This window comes from Caenorhabditis remanei, chromosome IV, assembly GCF_010183535.1.
Source record: "Caenorhabditis remanei strain PX506 chromosome IV, whole genome shotgun sequence".
In the NCBI taxonomy this organism is placed as follows: domain Eukaryota; kingdom Metazoa; phylum Nematoda; class Chromadorea; order Rhabditida; family Rhabditidae; genus Caenorhabditis; species Caenorhabditis remanei.
Genome location: NC_071331.1, coordinates 9,767,405 through 9,795,242, shown reverse-complemented (window position 1 = coordinate 9,795,242; position 27,838 = coordinate 9,767,405). Strand labels below are relative to the sequence as shown.

At 36.9% G+C, this 27,838-nt stretch overlaps 1 protein-coding gene and 1 pseudogene across 2 annotated transcripts; one reads left to right on the top strand and one right to left on the bottom strand.

The window, feature by feature from the left end:
- Positions 1-7,227: 7,227 nt before the first annotated feature.
- GCK72_013078 (uncharacterized protein) lies at positions 7,228-15,326 on the bottom strand (the record flags this gene model as incomplete). The annotated part of the gene is made up of 18 exons (XM_053729626.1): positions 7,228-7,419; positions 9,952-10,149; positions 10,196-10,273; positions 10,568-10,656; positions 10,736-10,804; positions 10,891-10,977; positions 11,071-11,385; positions 11,432-11,515; positions 11,560-11,640; positions 11,691-11,801; positions 11,850-11,984; positions 12,031-12,111; positions 12,364-12,522; positions 12,571-12,765; positions 12,811-13,035; positions 14,558-15,082; positions 15,179-15,218; positions 15,267-15,326. The coding sequence occupies 18 exons, from the start codon at positions 15,324-15,326 to the stop codon at positions 7,228-7,230; spliced, it is 2,724 nt and encodes a 907-aa protein (XP_053584398.1).
- Positions 14,902-27,123, top strand: GCK72_013077 (annotated as a pseudogene). Its single transcript has 21 exons — positions 14,902-15,078; positions 16,182-16,228; positions 17,187-17,247; positions 17,296-17,335; positions 17,432-17,956; positions 19,479-19,703; positions 19,749-19,943; positions 19,992-20,150; positions 20,403-20,483; positions 20,530-20,664; positions 20,713-20,823; positions 20,874-20,954; positions 20,999-21,082; positions 21,129-21,353; positions 21,447-21,533; positions 21,620-21,688; positions 21,768-21,856; positions 22,151-22,228; positions 22,275-22,472; positions 26,467-26,538; positions 27,058-27,123. Coding segments are annotated over exons 1-21 (2,805 nt in total).
- Positions 27,124-27,838: the final 715 nt, after the last annotated feature.

Sequence of the window (27,838 nt, the reverse complement as noted above, 5' to 3'; positions counted from 1 at the left end):
TATTTTTATTGGTACCGACTAAAGTTGCATGGAATTCTCACTTCCAATTTCTGACCTCCGGATTAGGAAAGTCTACTTCCGACTTCCGTCATTTCATACCTGTGAAATTTAGAAGAAATTTTTCCACTGATTTTTGCGAAAATTATGATCTCTTGGACTTTTTGTATATTTGCAAAAAGGTCTACTTCCGACTTCCGGATAAAAAATTTTCACTTCTATGCTATTCTGGTAAATGCTATTTATCAAACGGTGTTTATGTGGAGAACAGATTGAACAATATCTGAAACGGGGACGTTTTTCTGAAATTATCTCACCGGCTAGAAAAAGTTCATGCCATTTTTACTTCCTTCTAATAAAACTTATTTGATTTTTTTTCGTGCTCAGCTGGTGACTAGAAAAGAAAATAGAGTAAGATGATGAGAAAAACGTCATTGACAATTCATTATCATGAAACAAGTTCAAATGAAACCGAAACTGGAAAAATATGTTTTGAGAAATCCGAATAATCTTTCCATCTGACATGAATGTTCTAAATTTCCAACTACAGATCTGCTTTTCCCAAAAACTAGCAAGATCAGTTTTAGTTACATAGTAACCGTTCCTCATGATTAGATCTGATTGATGTTAAATTCAGGTAATTATAAATTAAAACAATTCTCAAGTTTTTGGACTAGCTTGAAACAGAAAAATTTGAAATGAATAATAACTTTTGTTTTTTTTTCTGTTTCAAATACTGATTGTCATGAGAAATTTTCATGAGCTTCATTAAATCATACAGTTCTTTAAGAGTAAATGTGATAACACACTTCGGGACTGATTCTTAAAGTCTTGTGAAAAAATTTCGATAGTTCTTAGTGTTTTTCTCTTAATATTTTCCGTCTTCTATCGAATTTATTGAAGAAATATAACGAAAATAATCCAAAATACCGTCAAAATTCAAAAAATCAACGTTTCCGAAGTCGAATTTCTAGGCCACGGCCACCAATTTTCTTCGACCTTCTCAATGACCAAACTTTCCGGCGCCCGCTTCCAGTGGGTTGTGGACCGAATTAAAAAGTTCTTGAAGTATGAAAATGAACTCGCCGAAACTCATACATTATAATATAAGAGAGTGTAAATTTCAAAAAAAAAAAAGTTTTCGCATCATTTCTCATAGTTTCTATCAATTTATGTAGCCCTTACAGCTTTTTCATGGAAAAATAAATATGTGTGATTGCTGTATAAATATACCGATAATCTGAAGATGCTAGAATATTGTCGCAAGCTCTGTGATTTTTGGCTCTGCTCTCGTTTTCATACATTTGTTTTCATTATTTCAGTTTTGTTATTATCAGTTTATTATGTCAAGTCAACCAATACAAATAATGTGACATAAAAAATGGAACAGTGAGGAAAAAAAATATACAGAAATTTGAATTCAGAATTTCTGTATAATTTACAACAAAAAAATATTACGTGAGAAATATACAGAAATTTAAATCCAAAATTTCTGTATAATTAAAAAAAAAGATAACGTGGAAAATATACAGAAATTTCGGATTCAAATTTCTGTATAATTAAAAAAAAGTTTAACGTGGAAAATATACAGAAATTTCGGATTCAAATTTCTGTATATTTTCCAACAAAAAAAGGAAACAGATAATTCTACTCAGGTTCTCCATCTTTTCAGATCCCCAATCCTCATTTGACGTCTAGGATTTAAATCTAGTTGACACTGTTTAGAAGTTCAGCAATCATGTCTGAAAAATTCATAGTTCTTGTCGAGACCAGACTCTTTTCTTACCTGTCTGAGTGTACTTGATCATCAGAATATACATCACAAATAGATAATTGATTTGAAGTGTCTCCGAGATAATTAGGCTATTTTGAATATAATCCACACACATATTTTTAAAATTGTTCTTCTATTTATCAACAGGTACTTTTAATAATCTGTAAAAAGCAGTTTTTCAATGAATAATGATACTTACCTGGCTTGTAGAATGCATTGTATCTATATTCTCTTTGAAAAAATTGGATAGCCATCATGAAATTACACGTCATCTTTTTGTTTTTCTTGGAAATGAATATATTCAAAATAGCCTAATTATCTCGGAGACACTTCAAATCAATTATCTATTTGTGATGTATATTCTGATGATCAAGTACACTCAGACAGGTAAGAAAAGAGTCTGGTCTCGACAAGAACTATGAATTTTTCAGACATGATTGCTGAACTTCTAAACAGTGTCAACTAGATTTAAATCCTAGACGTCAAATGAGGATTGGGGATCTGAAAAGATGGAGAACCTGAGTAGAATTATCTGTTTCTTTTTTTTGTTGGAAAATATACAGAAATTTGAATCCGAAATTTCTGTATATTTTCCACGTTAAACTTTTTTTAATTATACAGAAATTTGAATCCGAAATTTCTGTATATTTTCCACGTTATCTTTTTTTTAAATTATACAGAAATTTTGGATTTAAATTTCTGTATATTTCTCACGTAATATTTTTTTTGTTGTAAATTATACAGAAATTCTGAATTCAAATTTCTGTATATTTTTTTTCCTCACTGTTCCATTTTTTATGTCACATTATTTGTATTGGTTGACTTGACATAATAAACTGATAATAACAAAGCTGAAATAATGAAAACAAATGTATGAAAAAAAACCAGACTTCTTCAACTTATACGCTTTTCAACTATTTTTATGACTCAATGTTGGAAATTGTATATTTATACATGTAAAAGTAGGAGGAATATAACATTCTAGAAACAAAGTATAATCACTACAGTTTTTCTTTAAAACTTAACGTTTTCACTTGAAAACTTTTTTTTTTGAAATTTACAATCTCTTATATGAAAGCATCACAACAGACCACAATACGCCTTTAATGCACATTTTCTATTAATATTCATTTTTTACATGTCGTGAATAAATAGTCATTTTCATCAGAAGCATCTAAAACCTGAAATAATTTTAAAAAAAGAGAGTTTTACCGAAAACTTTTTATTTAATATAAACATTTTGTTTTCAAAAAATTTAAATCTCAGTTTCATTATAAGAAATTGGGCAGTCATTAAGACTGCCCAACTTCTTCCTCATCTTTTCAACCACCTCTCCAATCTATTTGGTGTTTTTTGAAGGGCACCGGCGCATCGATTTCTTGATTTGGATCCATCAGTGCCATCTTCTGCAAGATATTCATAAGTTACACGGGTTCTTTCTGTAGGAATTGATCCGAATGGGATCGGAATTCCAAGTTGAGACAGATACAGTCATATAGCAAATTACACCCTTATTCCGAATATTTCATCAGAGTTTGCAGTTGAAGTCTGTGAGAAAAGTTATTCACGAGATCGTAAGAACCTAGTGCAAAAGTGAGCAGTTTCCAAAGTCTCAAAACTAAATTTATACATCATAAATTTATGGTCTGCTGCCGAGGGTGTTAAATGCAAATCTAATTTATCGGAAACTTCGCAGAATGATCTCGTTGTTGAAAAATATCAAATGTTTTTTTCGAGCTTTACAGGTCTGAAAAGAACTGCAAATCATGTTTTCCATTTCGAAACCATTTTGAGCAAATTAGATGCGCATTTAACACTCTCCGGCAGCAGAATATTTCTGTGATATATGGGACAATCAAGAACCAAACAAAACTTTCGAAAAGTTATGTAGGTAAAGTCGATTTTGAGACTCCGGAAACTTTTCACTTCTGCACTACTGTCCAAAAAATAAAGTTTCGACAAGGATTTTCAAAAAAAAATTTCGCGGGCTGGAACACGCAAGCGCATGAAGTTGTGGGCGGAGCTTTTACTGCAAGCTTAATTAAGCGGCGCGGTTCTTTCCAGTTGTTTTTTCCAAATTAAGAACCGCGCCGCTTGCAGTTTAAGCTCCACCCATAACTTCATACGCTTGCGTGTTACAGCCCGCGAAAATTTTTTTGAAATCCTTCTCGAAACTTTATTTTTTCGACAGTAGGCTATCACATAAATGGGAGTAACTTTACTCGAGGACTCCTGTTGCAAAAACTAGTTACAGATTCGGAATCGGCGTAAAATTTGCTATAGGAAAGCACTCGTCTCCACAGCCCCAGTCTCAACCATTTCCAAGTAAGGTCTCTATCCAGACGGAACAATTTCAGATTGTCCCTTTTTTAGCCCAGTTTCCCTCACCTTCTCATCGTCGAAGATGACGATGAAGACATCGTACGACGGGAAGTCCTTCTTGATCCTGATACCCATAATCTATAATAAAGTTATAAATATTCTGGAAGATGAAACTGATAATGGCTAAACTGATGTTCAAAAGCTGGTAAGTTTTACTATGACATTTAAATACTTTCTCGTTATTCGAATTGAAAAATTTTGTTTGTTTGAGACCAGCTCTATTGTAAAAGAATAGGTTCTTTAATCTGAAATCTAGATGCTATAGACATTCCACTCTTGAATGGGATGAAGATCTATTTTTGGCAACTTTGAGAATTATTGGGAATTACTCCTACACAGTCTGGCATTATCTTAAAACTACGTATATCTTGGTAAGATCTGAACTAAAAATGTATTCTCCCAAACAGTTTTAGCTGTCAGTTTTCCTATATTCAATGTTATTTCCCACCAAATAAATTTTTAATGGATCATGAAGATCAAAAGCATAGCTTCTTTTTTGTGATTGACAATATTTTTGTACCGGCACTTCTTGGGGAGTTACAGTATTTTCTCATTCCCGTCGACTGATTTCAGTTCAAATTAACGCCATTTTTGAGATGTAGTTTTAAAACAACTGTAACTTTTGAAGGAGACTCTAAACAAAAACGTCGTCAATTACAAAAATAAAGTTCTAATTTTGAACCTTATAGTACATCAGAAATTGACTTGGTCGGACAACTAGTGATCTCGTGACACATTCTCAAAGTTAGACAATTTTAACTGAATACGGCTTGAATTTTTTGAATTATGGCCAGCACCGTATTTTAATTTCCGAACCACTCACCTTCTCAACGTTCAACAATAATTTAAAAAATTGACTCAATAAAAATCAGGGGATTAAATATATCGACCGGTTCATTCAGTCTTGAGGGGAGTAAATGTGCTTTCCTTTGGGCTCTCTTCCCTTTTTATACTGGATTCGTATTCATGTGCGGGTTGTGTCCATTAGTAACCAGGCAACTCGTTGAAAGAGAAGAGAGAGTGAAAGTAAACGGGAGTTGTCTGTTTTACTTCAATTTATTCAGTGTCTCGTAGAAGTGGATGTTGAAAATGGATCCTGTCCATTGGTAACCGAGAAACCCGAAAAAAGAAAAGTGGCTTCCTTCCGGGCAGGGAAAATTCGGGGATCCAATATAACTAAAAACGAAGAAATGTCATGAGTCTTTCTTATCTTCAACGCCCCCAATTGCCACAGGAAATGGCTAATGAACGACAAATTGTATTGGCTAAAATTATTGAACTGCCTGTTTTCTGAACACGTCTGTAATAGGGGTTCTATAAAAAATCTGTAGTTAGTTTGTCTTTCCAATTCACATGGGTTTTCAATTCTCCAATCTGAAAATTCTGAAAAATTGTCGAAAAATTTTTTACGTCACATCGGATCTTTTATTGAAACTTGAACATATTCTATCAAGACTGGTCTTTGAAAACTTATTTATATCAGGAACTAAAAAAATTCAAAAAATTCTAGAACGAGACTCTCACAAGACAATTTCAAGTGAAACAAAGAGAAAATCGAGGTGAGATAGAGAAATAAAAGGTCTGAAACGGCGATGAGCAATGTTAAGGGGGTAAAAAAAATTGAGAAAAATAGTAAAAACTATGACATATGAACAGCTAAAAAAGCAGAGAAAAGAAAAATTAGAACCGGGCGATAGAGGAGTCAAGTAAAGTTTGTGAGGAAGGAAGAAAATAGTTTGCATTGCTGGTAATAGGATTCTAGTACGGAACAGTAAACGAGACAAATCATCCGCTAGGGGAGAGATAGAAAAGGGCCATGGGTCTTATGGGAGAATTTGATAATTTGCCGACAAACTGTCCTGGATTAGAGTTTCCCTCGATTCCTCGGATTTGACTGTCACTGACTCTTCCACCATTTCCACAGAATTCGTAATCTTTACGGGCGTAACCAGAGGAAGATGTAGTTGATAACACCAACTTTGAGAGTGTTTCTCGGTGTCGCTGATTGTCTCCCAAAACAGTTTTTGAAATTGACCATTTTTTGTATGAGCACTCTCTAAAAGGGTACAGTTCGGCGAACATTCACTGACTGTAACTTTTTAGAAAGATTCCGTACAAAAAAATCATAAAAATGAAGAACCACTTTTACTCTGTGTAGTCAATGCGAAATCTACTTTGGGAGACAAACAGCGACACCAAGAAACACTCTCAAAGTTGGTAATTTTTAGCTGAAATTTGTCATTGGCGTAATGTATTCACGAACAATGGCTTTTGCTAATACATTTTTATGGAATTGAATTGCCATAAAAAAAACTTTAAAGAGCACAAGTTATTGTTTGTGAATACGTCCATTTCGGCAATGGCCAGCACTGTTCTCCCTCAATCTGACATAGGAAGTCCTTTTTCCAACGACTCAATAATTTGACACCTGATACTTTCCAGTCCAAAGATTCCGAATTCGAAATAAAACTCTGTTAAATCTTACTGTGAGCCGAGTTATGAACCGTCAAACTTTTCTTACGATTAAGCTTTTTTTAAACAAAAATTAGAAAAGTTTAACGGCTCATAACTCGGCTCACAGAAGGATTTAGCAGATTTTTATTTCAGATTCGAAATATATGGACTCAAAGTATCAGGTGCCAAATTTTTGAGTTGTTTGAAAGATGACACTTTGAGGACTTCCCTTGGAAAAGACACGGTAACGAGACAAGTTGTTTCTCAGCATTCAAAGTTCCTGTCGTTATGGTATTAAATTACCATAAAAATGTATTAAATAGAACAAGTTATTGCTCGTAAACATGCTCGTAAACTATTCACAAGTTAGCAAAAAAAAACGATTTTTTACTACTAGAAAAAATATTTTTTTGTAAAAATTGCACATCAACACAAGAAAAGTGTAAATTAATTAACATTTTCTTGTATTAAAATACATTTTTTACATGTTGTGAATAAATGATTTTTTTTTAATCCAAGCACCTAAATGACCTGAAATGAAAGAAAAGATGAGAGTTTTCCCATAAACATTTTATTATTCCAAAATACCAAAAATTATTTCCCAAAAAAAAAATTAACCCTCAACGTTCTACATAAGAAGTTGGGCAGTCATTTAGTCTGCCCAATTTTTCTCTCATTTTTTCTATAAATTCCTCTATAATTTCCCGATTTGGCCGTGGGGTGCAGCCATAAAAAACAATCCAATCAATCTCATGCCGTTTAAACGGCGCCTCTGAGTTCACTTCTTCTTCTGGACTCATTAGGGCCAATTTCTGCAAGAAATTCATCAGTTATACTGATTCTTCCTGTAGGATTTGGTCCAGATGGAGACAAATGTAGTCGTATAGCAAATTTTACCCGGATTCCAAATATGTAAGTAGTTTTCGCAATGGGAGTCTGTGAGAAAAGTTATTCAAGAGTTCGTAAGAACCTACAGTACTGCTCAAAAGGTTATCAACTTTGCCTGTTCTCACATGGAATGTATTTTGACTGCTACCCCTAAAGTGCTGATTTTTTTTGCTCATTCGATGAGTTTTCTTGAGACAAAGTGGCCCATAAAGGCTTTTCCTGTGACGTGACCTCGCTTTTGAAAAATTGAGATTTTTCGAAAATGAAATTTTTTCGAAAATTTTTTTTCATTAATTTTTTTCATTATTTTACCGGATTGTTCAGAAAATGTGCTTTGCACATAATTGTAGCAAATTTTATGTAGTTTTTGACAAAAATATGACACTCATAAAAAAATAATTTTTTGATCCTGAAAAAGGTAAAAATGTGACACCCTCCAAAAAAAAAATTTTTTTTTCGAGGTCTGCAGAGGTGACATACATATGGTAAGAAAGAACAACTCATGGGGATGATTTTTTCATATAGCACTATAGTTGCTTCCAATTGAAAATTAAGGAAAAAATTGCTCTGAAAATTTTCATTTTTCGAAAAAATGTGACATGTCGGAAATAAGTTCGAATTTCTAATATTGTCCAAGCTCCCAATTAAATTCAATAAAAATAACATTTTTCAGATTATGTACGACCATTTTCGAACAATGATTCACATCCCTGTTAACTTCTCTTGTCATAACACTCGTTCAAAAAATGCAAGTTTTCTCATGTGGTGGAAATTCAATTGCTCATAACTCCTCTAAAACTGAAGCAAACTTGCTCAAAAGCTTAGAACAATCCAAAAACGACTGTTGCTTCACAAAAATCATGATTGGGCTGTTTTTCCAAAAACTATTTTTTTCGATTTTTGATAAGGGGGGACCACATGAAATTTTTTTCAGAATCTTGAAAAAATTTTTTTTTCGAAAACAACCACATTTAACGGTTTTTAGCATTTATTTTTATTTATAAACTTGTTTTGAGTTGTTTTCGAAAAAAAAAAATTTTTTAAGTTTCTGGAAAAATTTCATGTGGTCCCCCCTTATCAAAAATCGAAAAAAATTGTTTTTTCTAAAAACACCCCGAATATGATTTTCAAAAATCAATAATTATTTTTGAGATGCTCTATGTTTTTGAGCCTGTTTCCTTTAGTTTCAGAGGAGTTATAAGCTGTTGAACGTTCTTCACATGAGAAAAATTGCAATCTTTGAACGAGTGTTATGACAAGAGAAGTTAACACGGATGTGAATCATTGTTCGAAAATGGTCGTACATAATCTGAAAAATGTTATTTTTATTGAATTTAATTGGGAGCTTGGACAATATTAGAAATTCGAGCATATTTCCGACATGTCACATTTTTTCGAAAAATGAAAATTTTCAGAGCAATTTTTTCCTTAATTTTCAATTGGAAGCAACTATAGTGCTATATGAAAAAATCATCCCCATGAGTTGTTCTTTCTTACCATATGTATGTCACCTCTGCAGACCTCGAAAAAAAAAATTTTTTTTTGGAGGGTGTCACATTTTTACCATTTTCAGGATCAAAAAATTATTTTTTTATGAGTGTCATATTTTTGTCAAAAACTACATAAAATTTGCTACAATTATGTGCAAAGCCCATTTTCTGAACAATCCGGTAAAATAATGAAAAAGATTAATGAAAAAAAATTTTCGAAAAAATTTCATTTTCGAAAAATCTCAATTTTTCAAAAACGAGGTCACGTCACAGGAAAAGCCTTTATGGGCCACTTTGTCTCAAGAAAACTCATCGAATGAGCAAAAAAAATCAGCACTTTAGGGGTAGCAGTCAAAATACATTCCATGTCAGTTGAAAATAACACACTTTGACAGTGTATTTCGTTGTCACTTGATTTTCCGACAAACTCAATTTTGCATGGGTTAGACAGAGCAAAAATAGCACATCATTATTGTAATTGACCGTTTCTTTGTAGGGACACTATCATGGAAGTTACAGGTTGTCAAAGTGAAAAGCTCCAAAATTTGGCTAATATGCACTGAAATTAGTGGGAATCAGGGAGAAATGACTTTGGTTAACTGCAATTTTCATGATAGTGTGCCAATAAAAATGGTCAACTACAAAAATGATGTGCTATTTTTGCTCTTTCCAACCCTAAAAAATAAAATTTGTCGGACAATCAGATGAAACTGAAATATACTGTTAAAGTTGGTCGTTTTCCACTGAAAACAGCCAAAGTTGATAACCTTTTGAGGAGTATTGTAAACGTGAATAACGTTTCGTAGGGACTCCCGTCGCAAAAACTAATTGCAGATTCGGAATCAGCGAAAAAATTGATATAGGACAGCATTCATCTACGATCGAAACTGTGACCCCCATCTCGAGACCATTTCCTAGTGAGGGTTCTATCCAGACGAAACAATCTCCGTTAACAGATTCCCTCACCTTCTCTTCATCAAATATTACGACGAAGACGTCGAATTTCGGGAACTCTCTCATGATCCGCCGGAGCATCACCGTCTCCCATTCGGATACATCTGTGGTCAGAACGTGTCTCATGTTGAACACGTTCTGGGCCTCGATGAGATTGAAGGGGACTGCCTGAATATTTGGTTTCATTCCAGGGACTGAGCATCTGATCCACTGAAAAATAAGATGTTGAGTCAAAAAGCATTGTGTATAAAATCACCTTTGGCTTGGAGAAGAACTTGTTGATGTAGTTGTCTCCTTTTGCGATCGAGAACTTGTTGGAGCAAGTTGGGAACGTCTAAAATTGAATTTTTGCATGTTTGGAAATGTCTTGAATACATTATTGTCTTGCGAGCAGACGCTCACAGTTTGGAGAAAATGTAATTCTCGCCAAGCATCAATGCTTGCAAGACGACACTCGTTTGATGTATTTGCTCTGGACAGTTCTTACAACCGCACACTGCCGAAACCGAAGAAAATTCTGTGCCAAATTGATAGACTCAGAGAAAAAGAGACATTTTTATGCGCATTTCGGTGGAGCGCAGTTGTGAGAACTGTGCTGAGCTGATACCCCAACGAGATACCAACTAACCAGTGAGTACTCCCGGAAGATAGTTCTGAAGTTCGGCTTCTCGCTGGTTCCATCGAATTCATATCTCGAGCGCTTAGTGGTTCCGGTACCTGTAATATGGTTATTTTCAGAAGCACAAAATAATCTTTCAGTTCTTTTGAACCAAACAAAAGTTTGTCTAAAACCTACCGGCGGTTAAAATTGGCAAGAGGGTCGGTGCTGGAGTCTGGTTGCTGGGTTTCGTGATGATGGAGGTTTCTGAAAAAGAGATTTCTTGAAATTCAGTTCCAAGATTGAATGACCACAGGTTTCCGTTCAAAACTTCCAATAGCTACTAAACCAACCTGAGGACGGAGAGATCGAGGTGGTGATTGGTGGGGTCAGGGTTCCGAAGCTTGTGGGAAGTCCGAAGCTCGTAGGGAATGGAGTTTCTGAAAAATTAATTATCCTTTTCAGATGAAAAGTTGGCAATTTTTCATTAAAATGCCTGTGCCAAAAGTCTGAGATTTTGTATCTACACGAACCAGTTCTCTCAACGGTTTCCGACTTCGTGGTACCATCTGTGGTTCCTTGAGACGATGTCATGGATTCGGTGGTCAAATCAGCAGAGTCAGTGGTGGTGGCTTCTGGAGTTTCTGAGACTTCGTCGCTCGTGGAGTCTTGAGATGATGTCGTGGATTCGGTGGTCGAAAGAGCAGATGCAGTCGTGGTGGCTTCTGGAGACTCTGAGACTTCGTCGCTGGTGAAGTCTTGAGAAGATGTCGTGGATGGAGTTGGCTTGGTGGAGGAACCAGTGGTGGCCGAAGCAGTGGTAGTGATGGTGCCTCCTTGAACGGTGTCTGAAAAAAAATCTTCAATTCGTCTATCGTTGTATAGCCTCTTTACTTTCGACATCGATGATTTGAGCCTTTTTGGTATTCGTGCTGGTCGAGGTCTGAACAGTGCGGCTGGTAGATTCTGGAGCGGGGTCTGAGAAAAAACAGTTTTTATCAATTCGCGACTGGCCAGCTTACTCTCGATGTGAGGTTCCTGAGTTGTTACTGTTTCCGTGGATTTGGTGCTGAGGGTAGATGTAGAGATCACTGGAACGGTGTCTGAAAAATGTATTCATATGTGTATTGTTTCATTGAAGAAGAAGCGATACTCTCGATATCCACGAAGTGAGGTTCTGGAGTTTCGGCAATTTCGGATGTAGTTGTAGTAGATTTGGTGGTAGTTGTAGAAATTCCGGAAGAAACTTTTGGGACAACAGTATCTGAAACAATCATTAATGATTTTGTCTTTGGTCTCATTGATAATTTACTCTCAATGACGACGAAATGTTGCGTAGGCTCGGATTTGGTGGTAGTGGCAGTAGTGGTGGTGGATACCGGAACCGTGGCTGTGGATGAAGTGGTCTCAATGTGGACGGTAGATGTGGAGACTTCTGGAACCGTATCTGAAAAACCACATTTTATTGTCCCAAGATTGGAAAATAGACGCACTTTCGTTCACTAGCGGCTTTTGAGTAGTAGAAGAAGTTGGCTCAATTGTCGTGGAAGCACTGGACAGTTTTGGCACGGTATCTGAAATTTCAAATTTTAAAAATCGCTCAAAAATCCACGAATGGCTTGCTCTCAAGGGTTGTGGTAGATGGAGTTTTAGAAGACGTGGTGGCTTCAGAAGTGGAAGTCGTTGAATCAGAAGATGTGGTTTGAGAAGCTGTTGAGGATGGGACAGAAACCGAAGATGAAACCGACGAAGACAATGTCGATGTTGGAGAGGAACTCGAATCTGTAGGAACTTGTGTGCTTTTCTAGTCTAAAGTGTCAACAAACCAGTTGAAGATGAGCTTGTAGAAGTTGTAGAGCCATCGGTAGAAGTTGAAGTCACAGTAGTTCCAGATGACGTTACCGGTGAAGTGGTGGACGATTCAGTACTCGATTTGGTAGAAACGGTAGTAGAAGGCTCAGAGCTAGTAGAGGCCTCAGATACTTCTGAAATAGTTTTCTCGTTTGTAACCCGCAACGTATTCTGTAGTTTACCAGGTGTCGTGGAGGAACCGACGGTTGAGGAGGAGGACTTCGATGATGGTTTAGTTGTCGAGGAAGACTGCTGAGATGATGTTCCGATGGTCGAGGTTACTTGAGGTTCAGTACTTGATGACGCTTGGGAAGTCACGGATTCCGATGAAGAAGTTTGGGACATGGTAGAAGAGCTTGAAACTCCGGAGCTCGATTCTGTAAATTCCCGTTTTTTGAAGGTTTCCTAAATTCCATTCAAACCGGTAGAAGTCTCAGATGTCGATGAACTCAAGCCAGTTGTGGATTCCTGAAGTGAAACAGTTGGAACTGCTTGGCTGGTCTGAGAGACTTTTGTTGATGATGTCTCAATTGGCTTTGTGGTTGAAATAACAATATCCAGAGTTGTCTTTCCAGAAGAAGTTGTTCGAACCGATGGAGTTCCGGTGGATGATGAAGAAGTGGAGTCCGAAGAAGTCGGCGATATCTCTGAAAAACCTAACCTCGATAACTGAAACTTGTTAGGTACCTATTGTTTCAATGTCTTTGTTACAGACTTTTTAAATTCCCTCCAATCATTTTCATTGACATCATTTTCTATCTTTTGTAGTCAACATCATTTGAGTCAAAAGAGCCCAGAGCATTTTTATGGCATCTCATTATTTTTAGGGCACGGTTGACTTTTTTCTCCGCGCACATGTTTTTCTCGGAAAGCAATGACTTTGTTATGGCAATATCAAAAATAGAGTCCCGTGCCGTATCGGAATATAAGACCTCCGAGAAATCAAATGTTCGAAACATCCACACCACTTTCAAAATGAGGAAGTTATGAAACAGTTCAATGTTCTGGGTTTTCTGATGGCATGACACTTTCTAGTATGCGGAGTTAAAAAATATGCAGAACTTTTCCTATGCAGTAGCGAGCACGGCTCCGGGACATTTCGAAACTGCGACATCTCAAAGCCATCATTTCGAAACTGGTGAGACACAAATAAATGTTGTTATTGGAAAAAAGTAGAATTATAGTTTTGCTGATTTATTCGTGTCTCACCGGTTTCGAACTGTTACTGAGCATCGAGCACTGGTGCATACCATTCGAAACTTTTATATTTAACTCTGCTAAAACTTGCCCTTTGTGCCCATAAATTTTTTCTACAATCTGTCAGAAGTATAAAAACAGTATAAATTCAGAAGTATATAAATAAAAAAACCAGAAAAAATCCGCGTCTGCATTCTGAAATCTCAGAATGACTCGAGAAAAAAGGATAAGGAATTAAAAAATCAAAATGGAAAAAAGATTAGAACGAAAAAAGAATGAATGAATTTATGAGTTTGATCCACCATGATGACATGGGATTTAGTGATGGAATCATTAAAACTTCCACCATATCAACCATAGAACTTTGTTATGGCGTCAGTGAAACAATGATATTTCGCGCGTTATTACTGATTCCCGCTTTTTATCGATTAGTTTTTTAAAAAGTTTCATGCTTTTGGAAATTTCAGCTACTTTCCACGAAAATGTAATGCGATATGAACAAATTTTCGCAAAGTAAGATATAAAAGTTTGGATCTGTACTCTCCAAAAAATACAAATTTTGTGAAATTATTTCAAAACCACTTTTTCAAAAAGAGTTCAAAAAATTTAGACTTTGGGAAACAGATAGAATTCATTAGATGTACACTAACTTTTTGGAAAACGGAATAATAATATGATTTTGAAACACCCGACTGCATGTTTGATAGTTCAGTGCCGTAATCTATCTAATGCGCGGTGACAAAATCCTGATGACCAAAACCTACGTTAAATTGATGGTTGGGACCCCCCTTTTGCGAATTGCTGCTGTTTTGAACTTTCAATCGGCAGAGCTACTAGAAAGAAAAGAGAATATCAAGATACTTGGTTACACCTAACTCTTTGCAAACAAGCGATACGTGAAAAGCGTTGGAAGCTTGCAAAGTATGGACGCTTAACTCCATTAGAAGATATGCTCTAGTGCTAGTAACTGACCTGTTGATTCAGTAGTAGTAGAGACGGTGGAGGAAGGAATTGTGGTTGAAGAGGATGGAACAGTTGAAGACGTCGAGGAGACTCCCAGAGTTGAAGAGGATGAGACGGTAGAAACGGTAGTGGTAGTGGTAGAAGGATCAATCGAAGATGTGGAAGAAACTACCGTAGTAGAGGTGGATGGGACTGTGGAAGACGTGGAAGAGATCATAGGAGTATATGAAGACGAAACAGTAGAAGACGTAGAGGAGATACCCGTGGTTGAAGTGGTTGAGACAGTAGAAGACGAGTAAGAAACGGTAGGGGTAGAAGTGGAAGAAGCTACCGTAGTAGAGGTGGATGGGGCAATGGAAGAGATCACATTAGTAGATGTAGACGGAACAGTTGTAGTCGTGGAGGAGATAACCGTGGTTGAAGAGGAGGGAGCAGTGGAAGACGTAGAAGAAACAGAAGTAGTTGAGGTAGACGGAATTGCGGTAGAAGTCGAAGAAACGGTGGTGGATGTTGGAACTTTGGTTGTGGTGGTATCTGTAACGAATATCTTTTTTGAAGTAAAACTACTTTTATAAGGCGAAACGTTAAAGTGAAGACTAGGATTTCTATTCCAAACATTAGTTAACTTACCAATGGTACAGCTTGTTGAGAAGAAGTAGATCTTGGAGGGCTGAAAGAAAATCAATGTATTTTAAGTTGCAGTTTCTCATTGACTTACCAAAAAATTTGCTGCTGTAGCAATGGAAACTGCGAGCGCAAGAACGATTGGAAGTCTCATTCTGAAATACTCAAAACTTTGTTGAGAAACTGCCGGAAAACTAAGAAAAGTAGAGGAAGAAAGAGAAGATGAAAAAGAAGAACTGAAATTTTTAATAGAATTCAATGAAGATTGAAGGCGCACCGAAAGCTTGTTTCGGCTCGTCTCCAAGTAACAAATGGATTTTCGCGGACGTGTTTCGCGTGATTCGCTCAATGTTTCTTGTGCTCAACATGTATTAAGGAAGAAATCGGAATATAATGGACATGACATTTAGAAATATGAGCCTGAAACAAGAATAAAAACACATAAAAACACAGCGGACAATTCTGATGAACTCGCACGGCCCACGGCCGCGGTGTTCGCTGTGACTATGGAGAAAAGGAGACACGGAGCATACGGTGAGAATCAAAGAATCATGACATCAACCTCAAAAGTTAACAAAGGAAGAACAGATTGAAAATAGGTTTTATCTAGAAAATAGGATATTTGACAGCAGATACATAACAGTTTTCGTTAAATTTTTATTGAAAAATATAATTTGAAAACGAACTGTAACACGGAGAAAATGACTGGAATATAATGACCTATGAAGAAAAATTTGCAAAAAATGTTTACGGTAAAATTCGATACTTATTATTTTCAAAATTTAGAAAAAATTTGAAAAACTGGCAGATGCCAAAGTTTGAAACACTATTGTGTTGCTGGAAAAACCTCCCGGCTTACTGTAGTTTTTACTAACGGTTAAACTAACATCTCAACTTTAATTTTGTCTGAATACGCAGTTTTTATGATCTAGTTTGTCCGTGAATTGTTTTTTTGAATTTCGTGTATAACAAAAATCCAGTATTTTGGAGTATCCCATTTTTTCCTCAGATCCGCAATTTGTTGAACCCAAAGACACCATTATTCTCAGATGGTTGGTACGTCTTATAAAATCATAATAACGATTAACATGGGTTTTTGGAAACGCCGCTTTCAAACGATCTATTAATTTGGTTATAAGTCCATTTTAACGAAACTCCATTTCTGCCAAGTTATGAGTTCTCAAACTTCTCAAATGATTGGAATTCCAAATCGGCAGTAGTATACGAAAAAATGTTTTAATTTTCCTAAATTCAAAAAAACACTTCTTTTTTAAGATGGGAGCATTTTAGAGCCCACCGCAAAAACTACAGTAAGCCGGGAGGTTTTTCCAGCAACACAATAGTGTTTCAAACTTTGGCATCTGCCAGTTTTTCAAATTTTTTCTAAATTTTGAAAATAATAAGTATTGAATTTTACCGTAAACATTTTTTGCAAATTTTTCTTCATAGGTCATTATATTCCAGTCATTTTCTCCGTGTTACAGTTCGTTTTCAAATTATATTTTTCAATAAAAATTTAACGAAAACTGTTATGTATCTGCTGTCAAATATCCTATTTTCTAGATAAAACCTATTTTCAATCTGTTCTTCCTTTGTTAACTTTTGAGGTTGATGTCATGATTCTTTGATTCTCACCGTATGCTCCGTGTCTCCTTTTCTCCATAGTCACAGCGAACACCGCGGCCGTGGGCCGTGCGAGTTCATCAGAATTGTCCGCTGTGTTTTTATGTGTTTTTATTCTTGTTTCAGGCTCATATTTCTAAATGTCATGTCCATTATATTCCGATTTCTTCCTTAATACATGTTGAGCACAAGAAACATTGAGCGAATCACGCGAAACACGTCCGCGAAAATCCATTTGTTACTTGGAGACGAGCCGAAACAAGCTTTCGGTGCGCCTTCAATCTTCATTGAATTCTATTAAAAATTTCAGTTCTTCTTTTTCATCTTCTCTTTCTTCCTCTACTTTTCTTAGTTTTCCGGCAGTTTCTCAACAAAGTTTTGAGTATTTCAGAATGAGACTTCCAATCGTTCTTGCGCTCGCAGTTTCCATTGCTACAGCAGCAAATTTTTTGGTAAGTCAATGAGAAACTGCAACTTAAAATACATTGATTTTCTTTCAGCCCTCCAAGATCTACTTCTTCTCAACAAGCTGTACCATTGGTAAGTTAACTAATGTTTGGAATAGAAATCCTAGTCTTCACTTTAACGTTTCGCCTTATAAAAGTAGTTTTACTTCAAAAAAGATATTCGTTACAGATACCACCACAACCAAAGTTCCAACATCCACCACCGTTTCTTCGACTTCTACCGCAATTCCGTCTACCTCAACTACTTCTGTTTCTTCTACGTCTTCCACTGCTCCCTCCTCTTCAACCACGGTTATCTCCTCCACGACTACAACTGTTCCGTCTACATCTACTAATGTGATCTCTTCCATTGCCCCATCCACCTCTACTACGGTAGCTTCTTCCACTTCTACCCCTACCGTTTCTTACTCGTCTTCTACTGTCTCAACCACTTCAACCACGGGTATCTCCTCTACGTCTTCTACTGTTTCGTCTTCATATACTCCTATGATCTCTTCCACGTCTTCCACAGTCCCATCCACCTCTACTACGGTAGTTTCTTCCACATCTTCGATTGATCCTTCTACCACTACCACTACCGTTTCTACCGTCTCATCCTCTTCAACTCTGGGAGTCTCCTCGACGTCTTCAACTGTTCCATCCTCTTCAACCACAATTCCTTCCTCCACCGTCTCTACTACTACTGAATCAACAGGTCAGTTACTAGCACTAGAGCATATCTTCTAATGGAGTTAAGCGTCCATACTTTGCAAGCTTCCAACGCTTTTCACGTATCGCTTGTTTGCAAAGAGTTAGGTGTAACCAAGTATCTTGATATTCTCTTTTCTTTCTAGTAGCTCTGCCGATTGAAAGTTCAAAACAGCAGCAATTCGCAAAAGGGGGGTCCCAACCATCAATTTAACGTAGGTTTTGGTCATCAGGATTTTGTCACCGCGCATTAGATAGATTACGGCACTGAACTATCAAACATGCAGTCGGGTGTTTCAAAATCATATTATTATTCCGTTTTCCAAAAAGTTAGTGTACATCTAATGAATTCTATCTGTTTCCCAAAGTCTAAATTTTTTGAACTCTTTTTGAAAAAGTGGTTTTGAAATAATTTCACAAAATTTGTATTTTTTGGAGAGTACAGATTCAAACTTTTATATCTTACTTTGCGAAAATTTGTTCATATCGCATTACATTTTCGTGGAAAGTAGCTGAAATTTCCAAAAGCATGAAACTTTTTAAAAAACTAATCGATAAAAAGCGGGAATCAGTAATAACGCGCGAAATATCATTGTTTCACTGACGCCATAACAAAGTTCTATGGTTGATATGGTGGAAGTTTTAATGATTCCATCACTAAATCCCATGTCATCATGGTGGATCAAACTCATAAATTCATTCATTCTTTTTTCGTTCTAATCTTTTTTCCATTTTGATTTTTTAATTCCTTATCCTTTTTTCTCGAGTCATTCTGAGATTTCAGAATGCAGACGCGGATTTTTTCTGGTTTTTTTATTTATATACTTCTGAATTTATACTGTTTTTATACTTCTGACAGATTGTAGAAAAAATTTATGGGCACAAAGGGCAAGTTTTAGCAGAGTTAAATATAAAAGTTTCGAATGGTATGCACCAGTGCTCGATGCTCAGTAACAGTTCGAAACCGGTGAGACACGAATAAATCAGCAAAACTATAATTCTACTTTTTTCCAATAACAACATTTATTTGTGTCTCACCAGTTTCGAAATGATGGCTTTGAGATGTCGCAGTTTCGAAATGTCCCGGAGCCGTGCTCGCTACTGCATAGGAAAAGTTCTGCATATTTTTTAACTCCGCATACTAGAAAGTGTCATGCCATCAGAAAACCCAGAACATTGAACTGTTTCATAACTTCCTCATTTTGAAAGTGGTGTGGATGTTTCGAACATTTGATTTCTCGGAGGTCTTATATTCCGATACGGCACGGGACTCTATTTTTGATATTGCCATAACAAAGTCATTGCTTTCCGAGAAAAACATGTGCGCGGAGAAAAAAGTCAACCGTGCCCTAAAAATAATGAGATGCCATAAAAATGCTCTGGGCTCTTTTGACTCAAATGATGTTGACTACAAAAGATAGAAAATGATGTCAATGAAAATGATTGGAGGGAATTTAAAAAGTCTGTAACAAAGACATTGAAACAATAGGTACCTAACAAGTTTCAGTTATCGAGGTTAGGTTTTTCAGAGATATCGCCGACTTCTTCGGACTCCACTTCTTCATCATCCACCGGAACTCCATCGGTTCGAACAACTTCTTCTGGAAAGACAACTCTGGATATTGTTATTTCAACCACAAAGCCAATTGAGACATCATCAACAAAAGTCTCTCAGACCAGCCAAGCAGTTCCAACTGTTTCACTTCAGGAATCCACAACTGGCTTGAGTTCATCGACATCTGAGACTTCTACCGGTTTGAATGGAATTTAGGAAACCTTCAAAAAACGGGAATTTACAGAATCGAGCTCCGGAGTTTCAAGCTCTTCTACCATGTCCCAAACTTCTTCATCGGAATCCGTGACTTCCCAAGCGTCATCAAGTACTGAACCTCAAGTAACCTCGACCATCGGAACATCATCTCAGCAGTCTTCCTCGACAACTAAACCATCATCGAAGTCCTCCTCCTCAACCGTCGGTTCCTCCACGACACCTGGTAAACTACAGAATACGTTGCGGGTTACAAACGAGAAAACTATTTCAGAAGTATCTGAGGCCTCTACTAGCTCTGAGCCTTCTACTACCGTTTCTACCAAATCGAGTACTGAATCGTCCACCACTTCACCGGTAACGTCATCTGGAACTACTGTGACTTCAACTTCTACCGATGGCTCTACAACTTCTACAAGCTCATCTTCAACTGGTTTGTTGACACTTTAGACTAGAAAAGCACACAAGTTCCTACAGATTCGAGTTCCTCTCCAACATCGACATTGTCTTCGTCGGTTTCATCTTCGGTTTCTGTCCCATCCTCAACAGCTTCTCAAACCACATCTTCTGATTCAACGACTTCCACTTCTGAATCCACCACGTCTTCTAAAACTCCATCTACCACAACCCTTGAGAGCAAGCCATTCGTGGATTTTTGAGCGATTTTTAAAATTTGAAATTTCAGATACCGTGCCAAAACTGTCCAGTGCTTCCACGACAATTGAGCCAACTTCTTCTACTACTCAAAAGCCGCTAGTGAACGAAAGTGCGTCTATTTTCCAATCTTGGGACAATAAAATGTGGTTTTTCAGATACGGTTCCAGAAGTCTCCACATCTACCGTCCACATTGAGACCACTTCATCCACAGCCACGGTTCCGGTATCCACCACCACTACTGCCACTACCACCAAATCCGAGCCTACGCAACATTTCGTCGTCATTGAGAGTAAATTATCAATGAGACCAAAGACAAAATCATTAATGATTGTTTCAGATACTGTTGTCCCAAAAGTTTCTTCCGGAATTTCTACAACTACCACCAAATCTACTACAACTACATCCGAAATTGCCGAAACTCCAGAACCTCACTTCGTGGATATCGAGAGTATCGCTTCTTCTTCAATGAAACAATACACATATGAATACATTTTTCAGACACCGTTCCAGTGATCTCTACATCTACCCTCAGCACCAAATCCACGGAAACAGTAACAACTCAGGAACCTCACATCGAGAGTAAGCTGGCCAGTCGCGAATTGATAAAAACTGTTTTTTCTCAGACCCCGCTCCAGAATCTACCAGCCGCACTGTTCAGACCTCGACCAGCACGAATACCAAAAAGGCTCAAATCATCGATGTCGAAAGTAAAGAGGCTATACAACGATAGACGAATTGAAGATTTTTTTTCAGACACCGTTCAAGGAGGCACCATCACTACCACTGCTTCGGCCACCACTGGTTCCTCCACCAAGCCAACTCCATCCACGACATCTTCTCAAGACTTCACCAGCGACGAAGTCTCAGAGTCTCCAGAAGCCACCACGACTGCATCTGCTCTTTCGACCACCGAATCCACGACATCGTCTCAAGGAACCACAGATGGTACCACGAAGTCGGAAACCGTTGAGAGAACTGGTTCGTGTAGATACAAAATCTCAGACTTTTGGCACAGGCATTTTTAATGAAATATGCCAATTTTTCATCTGAAAAGGATAATTTATTTTTCAGAAACTCCATTCCCTACGAGCTTCGGACTTCCCACAAGCTTAGGAACCCTGACCCCACCAATCACCACCTCGATCTCTCCGTCCTCAGGTTGGTTTAGTAGCTATTGGAAGTTTGGAACGGAAACCTGTGGTCATTCAATCTTGGAACTGAATTTCAAGAAATCTCTTTTTCAGAAACCTCCATCATCACGAAACCCAGCAACCAGACTCCAGCACCGACCCTCTTGCCAATTTTAACCGCCGGTAGGTTTTAGACAAACTTTTGTTTGGTTCAAAAGAACTGAAAGATTATTTTGTGCTTCTGAAAATAACCATATTACAGGTACCGGAACCACTAAGCGCTCGAGATATGAATTCGATGGAACCAGCGAGAAGCCGAACTTCAGAACTATCTTCCGGGAGTACTCACTGGTTAGTTGGTATCTCGTTGTGGTATCAGCTCAGCATAGTTCTCACAACTGCGCTCCACCGAAATGCACATGAAAATGACTCTTTTTCTCTGAGTCTATCAATTTGGCACATAATTTTCTTCGGTTTCGGCAGTGTGCGGTTGTAGGAACTGTCCAGTGCAAATACATCAAACGAGTGTCGTCTTGCAAGCATTGATGCTTGGCGAGAATTACATTTTCTCCAAACTGTGAGCGTCTGCTCGCAAGACAATAATGTATTCAAGACATTTCCAAACATGCAAAAATTCAATTTTAGACGTTCCCAACTTGCTCCAACAAGTTCTCGATCGCAAAAGGAGACAACTACATCAACAAGTTCTTCTCCAAGCCAAAGGTGATTTTATACACAATGCTTTTTGACTCAACATCTTATTTTTCAGTGGATCAGATGTGCAGTCCCTGGAATGAAGCCAAATATTCAGGCAGTCCCCTTCAATCTCATCGAGGCCCAGAACGTGTTCAATATGAGACACGTTCTGACCACAGACATCTCGGAATGGGAGACGGTGATGCTCCGGCGGATCATGAGAGAGTTCCCGAAATTCGACGTCTTCGTCGTAATATTTGATGAAGAGAAGGTGAGGGAATCTGTAAACGGAGATTGTTTCGTCTGGATAGAAACCTCACTAGGAAATGGTCTCGAGATGGGGGTCACAGTTTCGATCGTAGATGAATACTGTCCTATATCAATTTTTTCGCTGATTCCGAATCTGCAATTAGTTTTTGCGACGGGAGTCCCTACGAAACGTTATTCACGTTTACAATACTCCTCAAAAGGTTATCAACTTTGGCTGTTTTCAGTGGAAAACGACCAACTTTAACAGTATATTTCAGTGTCATCTGATTGTCCGACAAATTTTATTTTTTAGGGTTGGAAAGAGCAAAAATAGCACATCATTTTTGTAGTTTACCATTTTTATTGGCACACTATCATGAAAATTGCAGTTAACCAAAGTCATTTCTCCCAGATGCCGACTAATTTCAGTGCATATTAGCCAAATTTTGGAGCTTTTCACTTTGACAATCTGTAACTTCCATGATAGTGTCCCTACAAAGAAACGGTCAATTACAATAATGATGTGCTATTTTTGCTCTATCTAACTCATGCAAAATTGAGTTTGTCAGACAATCAAGTGACAACGAAATACACTGTCAAAGTGTGTTATTTTCAACTGAGAACAGGCAAAGTTGATAACCTTTTGAGCAGTACTGTAGGTTCTTACGAACTCTTGAATAACTTTTCTCACAGACTCCCATCGCGAAAACTACTTACATATTTGGAATCCGGGTAAAATTTGCTATACGACTACATTTGTCTCCATCTGGACCAAATCCTACAGGAAGAATCAGTATAACTGATGAATTTCTTGCAGAAGATGGCCCTAATGACTCCAGAAGAAGAAGTCAACTCAGAGGCGCCGTTTAAACGGCATGAGATTGATTGGATTGTTTTTTATGGCTGCACCCCCAGGCCAAATCGGGAAATAATAGAGGAATTTATAGAAAAAATGAGAGAAAAGTTGGGCAGACTAAATGACTGCCCAACTTCTTATGTAGAACGTTGAGGGTTAATTTTGTTTTGGGAAATAATTTTTGGTATTTTGGAATAATAAAAAGTTTATGGGAAAACTCTCATATTTTCTTTTATTTCAGGTCATTTAGGTGCTTGGATTAAAAAAACCCATTTATTCACAACATGTAAAAAGTGTATTTTAATACAAGAAAATGTTAATTAATTTACACTTTTCTTGTATTTTTCACATGTCGTAAATAATCCTATTATAAACCCATTTACAAGGTAGCAAAAAAAGCAAACATCTATTTTTTGCAAGCAGCAAGAATAGTGTTTTCCTTTTTTGCAACTTGTGAATGGGTTCATGTGGTTCCTGTTCACGAACAATAACTTTTGCAATTTAATACATTTTTATGGTAATTTGACACCATAAATATTTATTAAATAGCACAAGTTGTTGTTCGAAAATAGTCCCTCTAGAAACTCGACGGGAACATTGAATGCTGAGGAAACATTGATGATTGTCAACTCAACGTTGACGTGAATTTCACAAGGGATGTCCTTGAAGTGTCCTTCTTCAAACTGCTCAAATGTTTCCCACCTGATACTTTTCAGTCCATAGATTCCGAATCTGAAATAAAAATCTGCTAAATCCTTCTGTGAGCCGAGTTATGAGCCGTCAAACTTTTCTAATTTTTGTTTAAAAAAAGCTTAATCGTAAGAAAAGTTTGACGGTTCATAAATCGGCTCACAGAAGGATTTAGCAGATTTTTATTTCAGATTCGGAATCTATGGACTCGAAAGTATGAGGTGCCAAATTATTGAGTCGTTTGAAAAAGGACACTTCGAGGACTTCCCATGTCAGATTGAGGGAGAACAGTGCTGGCCATTGCCGAAATGGACGTATTCACAAGCAATAACTTGAGCTCCTTAAAGCTTTTTTATGGCAATTCAATGCCGTAAAATGTTTCAGCACAAGTTATTGTTCGTGAATACTTTATACCGATGACTAATTTCAGATAAAAATTACCAACTTTGAGCATGTTTCTTGGTGTCGATGATTGTCTCTCAAAGTAGATTTTTTTAAAGATTAAACAGAGTAAAAGTAGTTCTTATGATTTATTTTTTTTGTGCGAAATCTTTCTAGAAAGTTTCAGTCAGTAAAAGTTTGCCGAACTGTACCCTTTTAGAGAGTGCTCATACAAAAACGGTCAATTTCAAAAACTGTTTTGGGAGACAATCAGCGACACCGAGAAACACTCTCAAAGTTGGTGTTATCAACTACATCTTCCTCTGGTTACGCCCGTGAAGATTACGTATTCTGTGGAAATGGTGGAAGAGTCAGTGACAATCAAATCCGAAGAGTCGAGCTAAACTCTAATCCAGGACAGCTTGTCGGCAAATTATCACATTCTCTCAGAAGACCCATGACCCTTATCTATCTCTCCCCTTTCGGATAATTTGTCTCGTTTACTGTTCCGTACTGGATTGTTATCACCATCAATGTAAATTCTTTTCTTTCCCCCTCACAAACTTTACTTAACTCATCAATCACCCGGTTCTAATTTCTCTTTTCTCTGCTTTTTTAGTTGTACATATGTCACAGTTTTTACTATTTTTCCAAATTTATTTTCAACCCCCTTAACACATCTCATCATCCTTTTATTTTCCTTCCCCCGTTTATTGTCCCTCTCTCTATCTCCTCGATTTTCTCTTTGTTTCACTTGAAACTGTCTCATGAGGGTCTCGTTCAAGATTTTTTTTTGAATTTTTTTAGTTCCTGATATAAATAAGTTTTCAAAGACCAGTCTTGATAGAATATGTTCAAGTTTCAATAAAAGATCCGATAAGATGTATCATTTCTTGAACAATTTCTCAGAACTTTCAGAATTCAGATTTTTTCAGATTGGAGAATTGAAAACCCATATGAATTTTAAAAAAACTAACTACAGATTCTTTATAGAACTCTTATTACAGACGTGTTCAGAAAACAGTCACAGTCAGTTCAATAATTTTAGCCTTGAAGCAATAAAATTTGCCGTTATAGCGAGTCCCCGAATTTCCCCTGCCCGGAAGGAAGCCACTTCTCTTTTTTCGGGTTTCCCTGCTACCAATGGACAGGATCCATTTTCAACATCCACTTCTACGAGACACTGAATAAATTGAAGGAAAATAGACTATTCCCGTTTACTTTCACTCTCTCTTCTCTTTCAACGAGTTGCCTGGTTACTAATGGACACAACCCGCGCATGAATACGAATCCCGTATAAAAGGGGAGAGAGCCCAAGGGAAACCACATTTACTCCCCACAAGACTGAATGAACCGGTCTATATATTTAATCCCCTGATTTTTATTGAGTCCTTTTTTAATTATTGTTGAATGTTGAGAAGGTGAGTGGTTCGGAAATTAAAATTCAAAAAATTTAAGCCGTATTCAGTTAAAATTGTCTAACTTTGAGAATGTGTCGCGATATCACTAGTTGTTCGACCAAGTCAATTTTTGAAGAACTATACGGTTCAAAATTAGAACTTTCGTTTTGTAATTGACGACGTTTTGCTACGGAGACTTCTTCGAAAGTTATAGATATTTTAAAACTACATCTCAAAAATCGCGTTATTTCGAACTGAAATCAGTCGATGGGAATGAGAAAATACTGTAACTCCCCAAGAAGTGCCGGCACAAAAAAGTTGGGGAGATAACACTGTATATAGGAAAACTGACAGCGAAAACTGTTTGGGATAATAAATTTTCAGTTTAGATCTTACCAAGATATGCGTAGTTTCAAGATAATGCCAGACTGTGTAGGAATAATTCCCAATAATTCTCAAAGTTGCCAAAAAATAGATCTTCATCCCATTCAAGAGTGGAATGTCTATAGCAACTGGATATCAGATTAAGGAACCTATTCTTTTACAGTAGAGCTGGTCTCAAACAAACCAAATGTTTAAACTCGAATAACGAGAAAGTATTTAAATGTCATGTAAAACGTACCCGTTTTTGAACATCGGTTTAGCCATTATCAGTTTCATCTTCCAGAATATTTATAACTTTATTATAGATTATGGGTATCAGGATCAAGAAGGACTTCCCATCGTTCGACGTCTTCATCGTCATCTTCGACGATGAGAAAGTAAGGGAAACTGGGCTAAAAAAGGGACAATCTGAAATTGTTCCGTCTGGATATAGACCTTATTTGGAAATGGTTGAGACGGGGGCTGTGGAGACGAGTGCTTTCCTATAATTTTAAGCCGATTCCGAATCTGTAACTAGTTTTTGCAACGGGAGTCCCCGAGTAAAGTTATTCCCGTTTACGTGATAACCTAGTGCAGAAGTGAAAGCTTCCGGAGTCTCAAAATCGACTTTACCTAATTTTCTGGAAGTTTTATTTGGTTCTTTATTGTCCCATATATATACAGAAATATTCCAAACAATTATTATAAATTCACGGTCTGCTGCCGGAGAGTGTTAAAGGCTAACTTTTGTTTTTTCTAGTAACTTTTCTCACAGACTTCAACTGCAAAAACTGATTACATATTCGGAATAAGGGTGAAATTTGCTATAAGACTGCATCTGTCTCAACTTGGAATTCCGATCCCATTCGGACCAATTCCTACAGGAAGAACCCGTGTAACTTATGAATTTCTTGCAGAAAATCGCCATGGTGGATCCCAATCAAGAAGTCGACGCGCCCGAAGATAATAGTGGAGATGGTTGAAAAGATGAGGAAGAAGTTGGGCAGTCTTAATGACTGCCCAATTTCTTATAATGAAACTAAGGTTTTAATTTTTTGAAAACAAAATGTTTATATTAAATAAAAAGTATTCGGAAAAACTCTCTTCTTTTTAATTATTTCAGGTCATTTAGGTGCTTCCGATGAAAAAAAATCATTTATTCAGGACATGTAAAAAAATGATTTTTAATATATGTAAAAATTTGCACTTTTCTTGTGTTGAAGTGCATTTTTTGAGAATTACTACAAACATCAGAACTAATCGAGAAAAACGGTTACCATGTAATTGAAACCTAAATTACTAATTTTTGAGAAAAGGCGGAGCTGTTGTTGAAAATTTAGAATATTCACGTTAGGATTATTCGGAATTCACAAAACTTTCCAGTTTTGGTATCATTTGAACTTGTTTCATGATAAAGAATTGTCAGTAAGCAAACTTCTGGTCTTCCAAAACTCTCCCTTTGGTTTCTCATCACTGTATTTTCTTTTCTAGTCACCAGCTGAGCACGAGAGAAAACCAAATAAGCTTTATTAGAAAGAAGTAAAAATGTCATGAACTTTTTCTAGCCGGTGAGATAATTTCAAAAAACGTCTCCGTTTCAGATATTGTTCAATTTGTTCTCCACATAAACAACGTTTGATAAATAGCATTTACCAGAATCACATAGAAGTGAAAATTTATTATCCCCGGAAGTCGGAA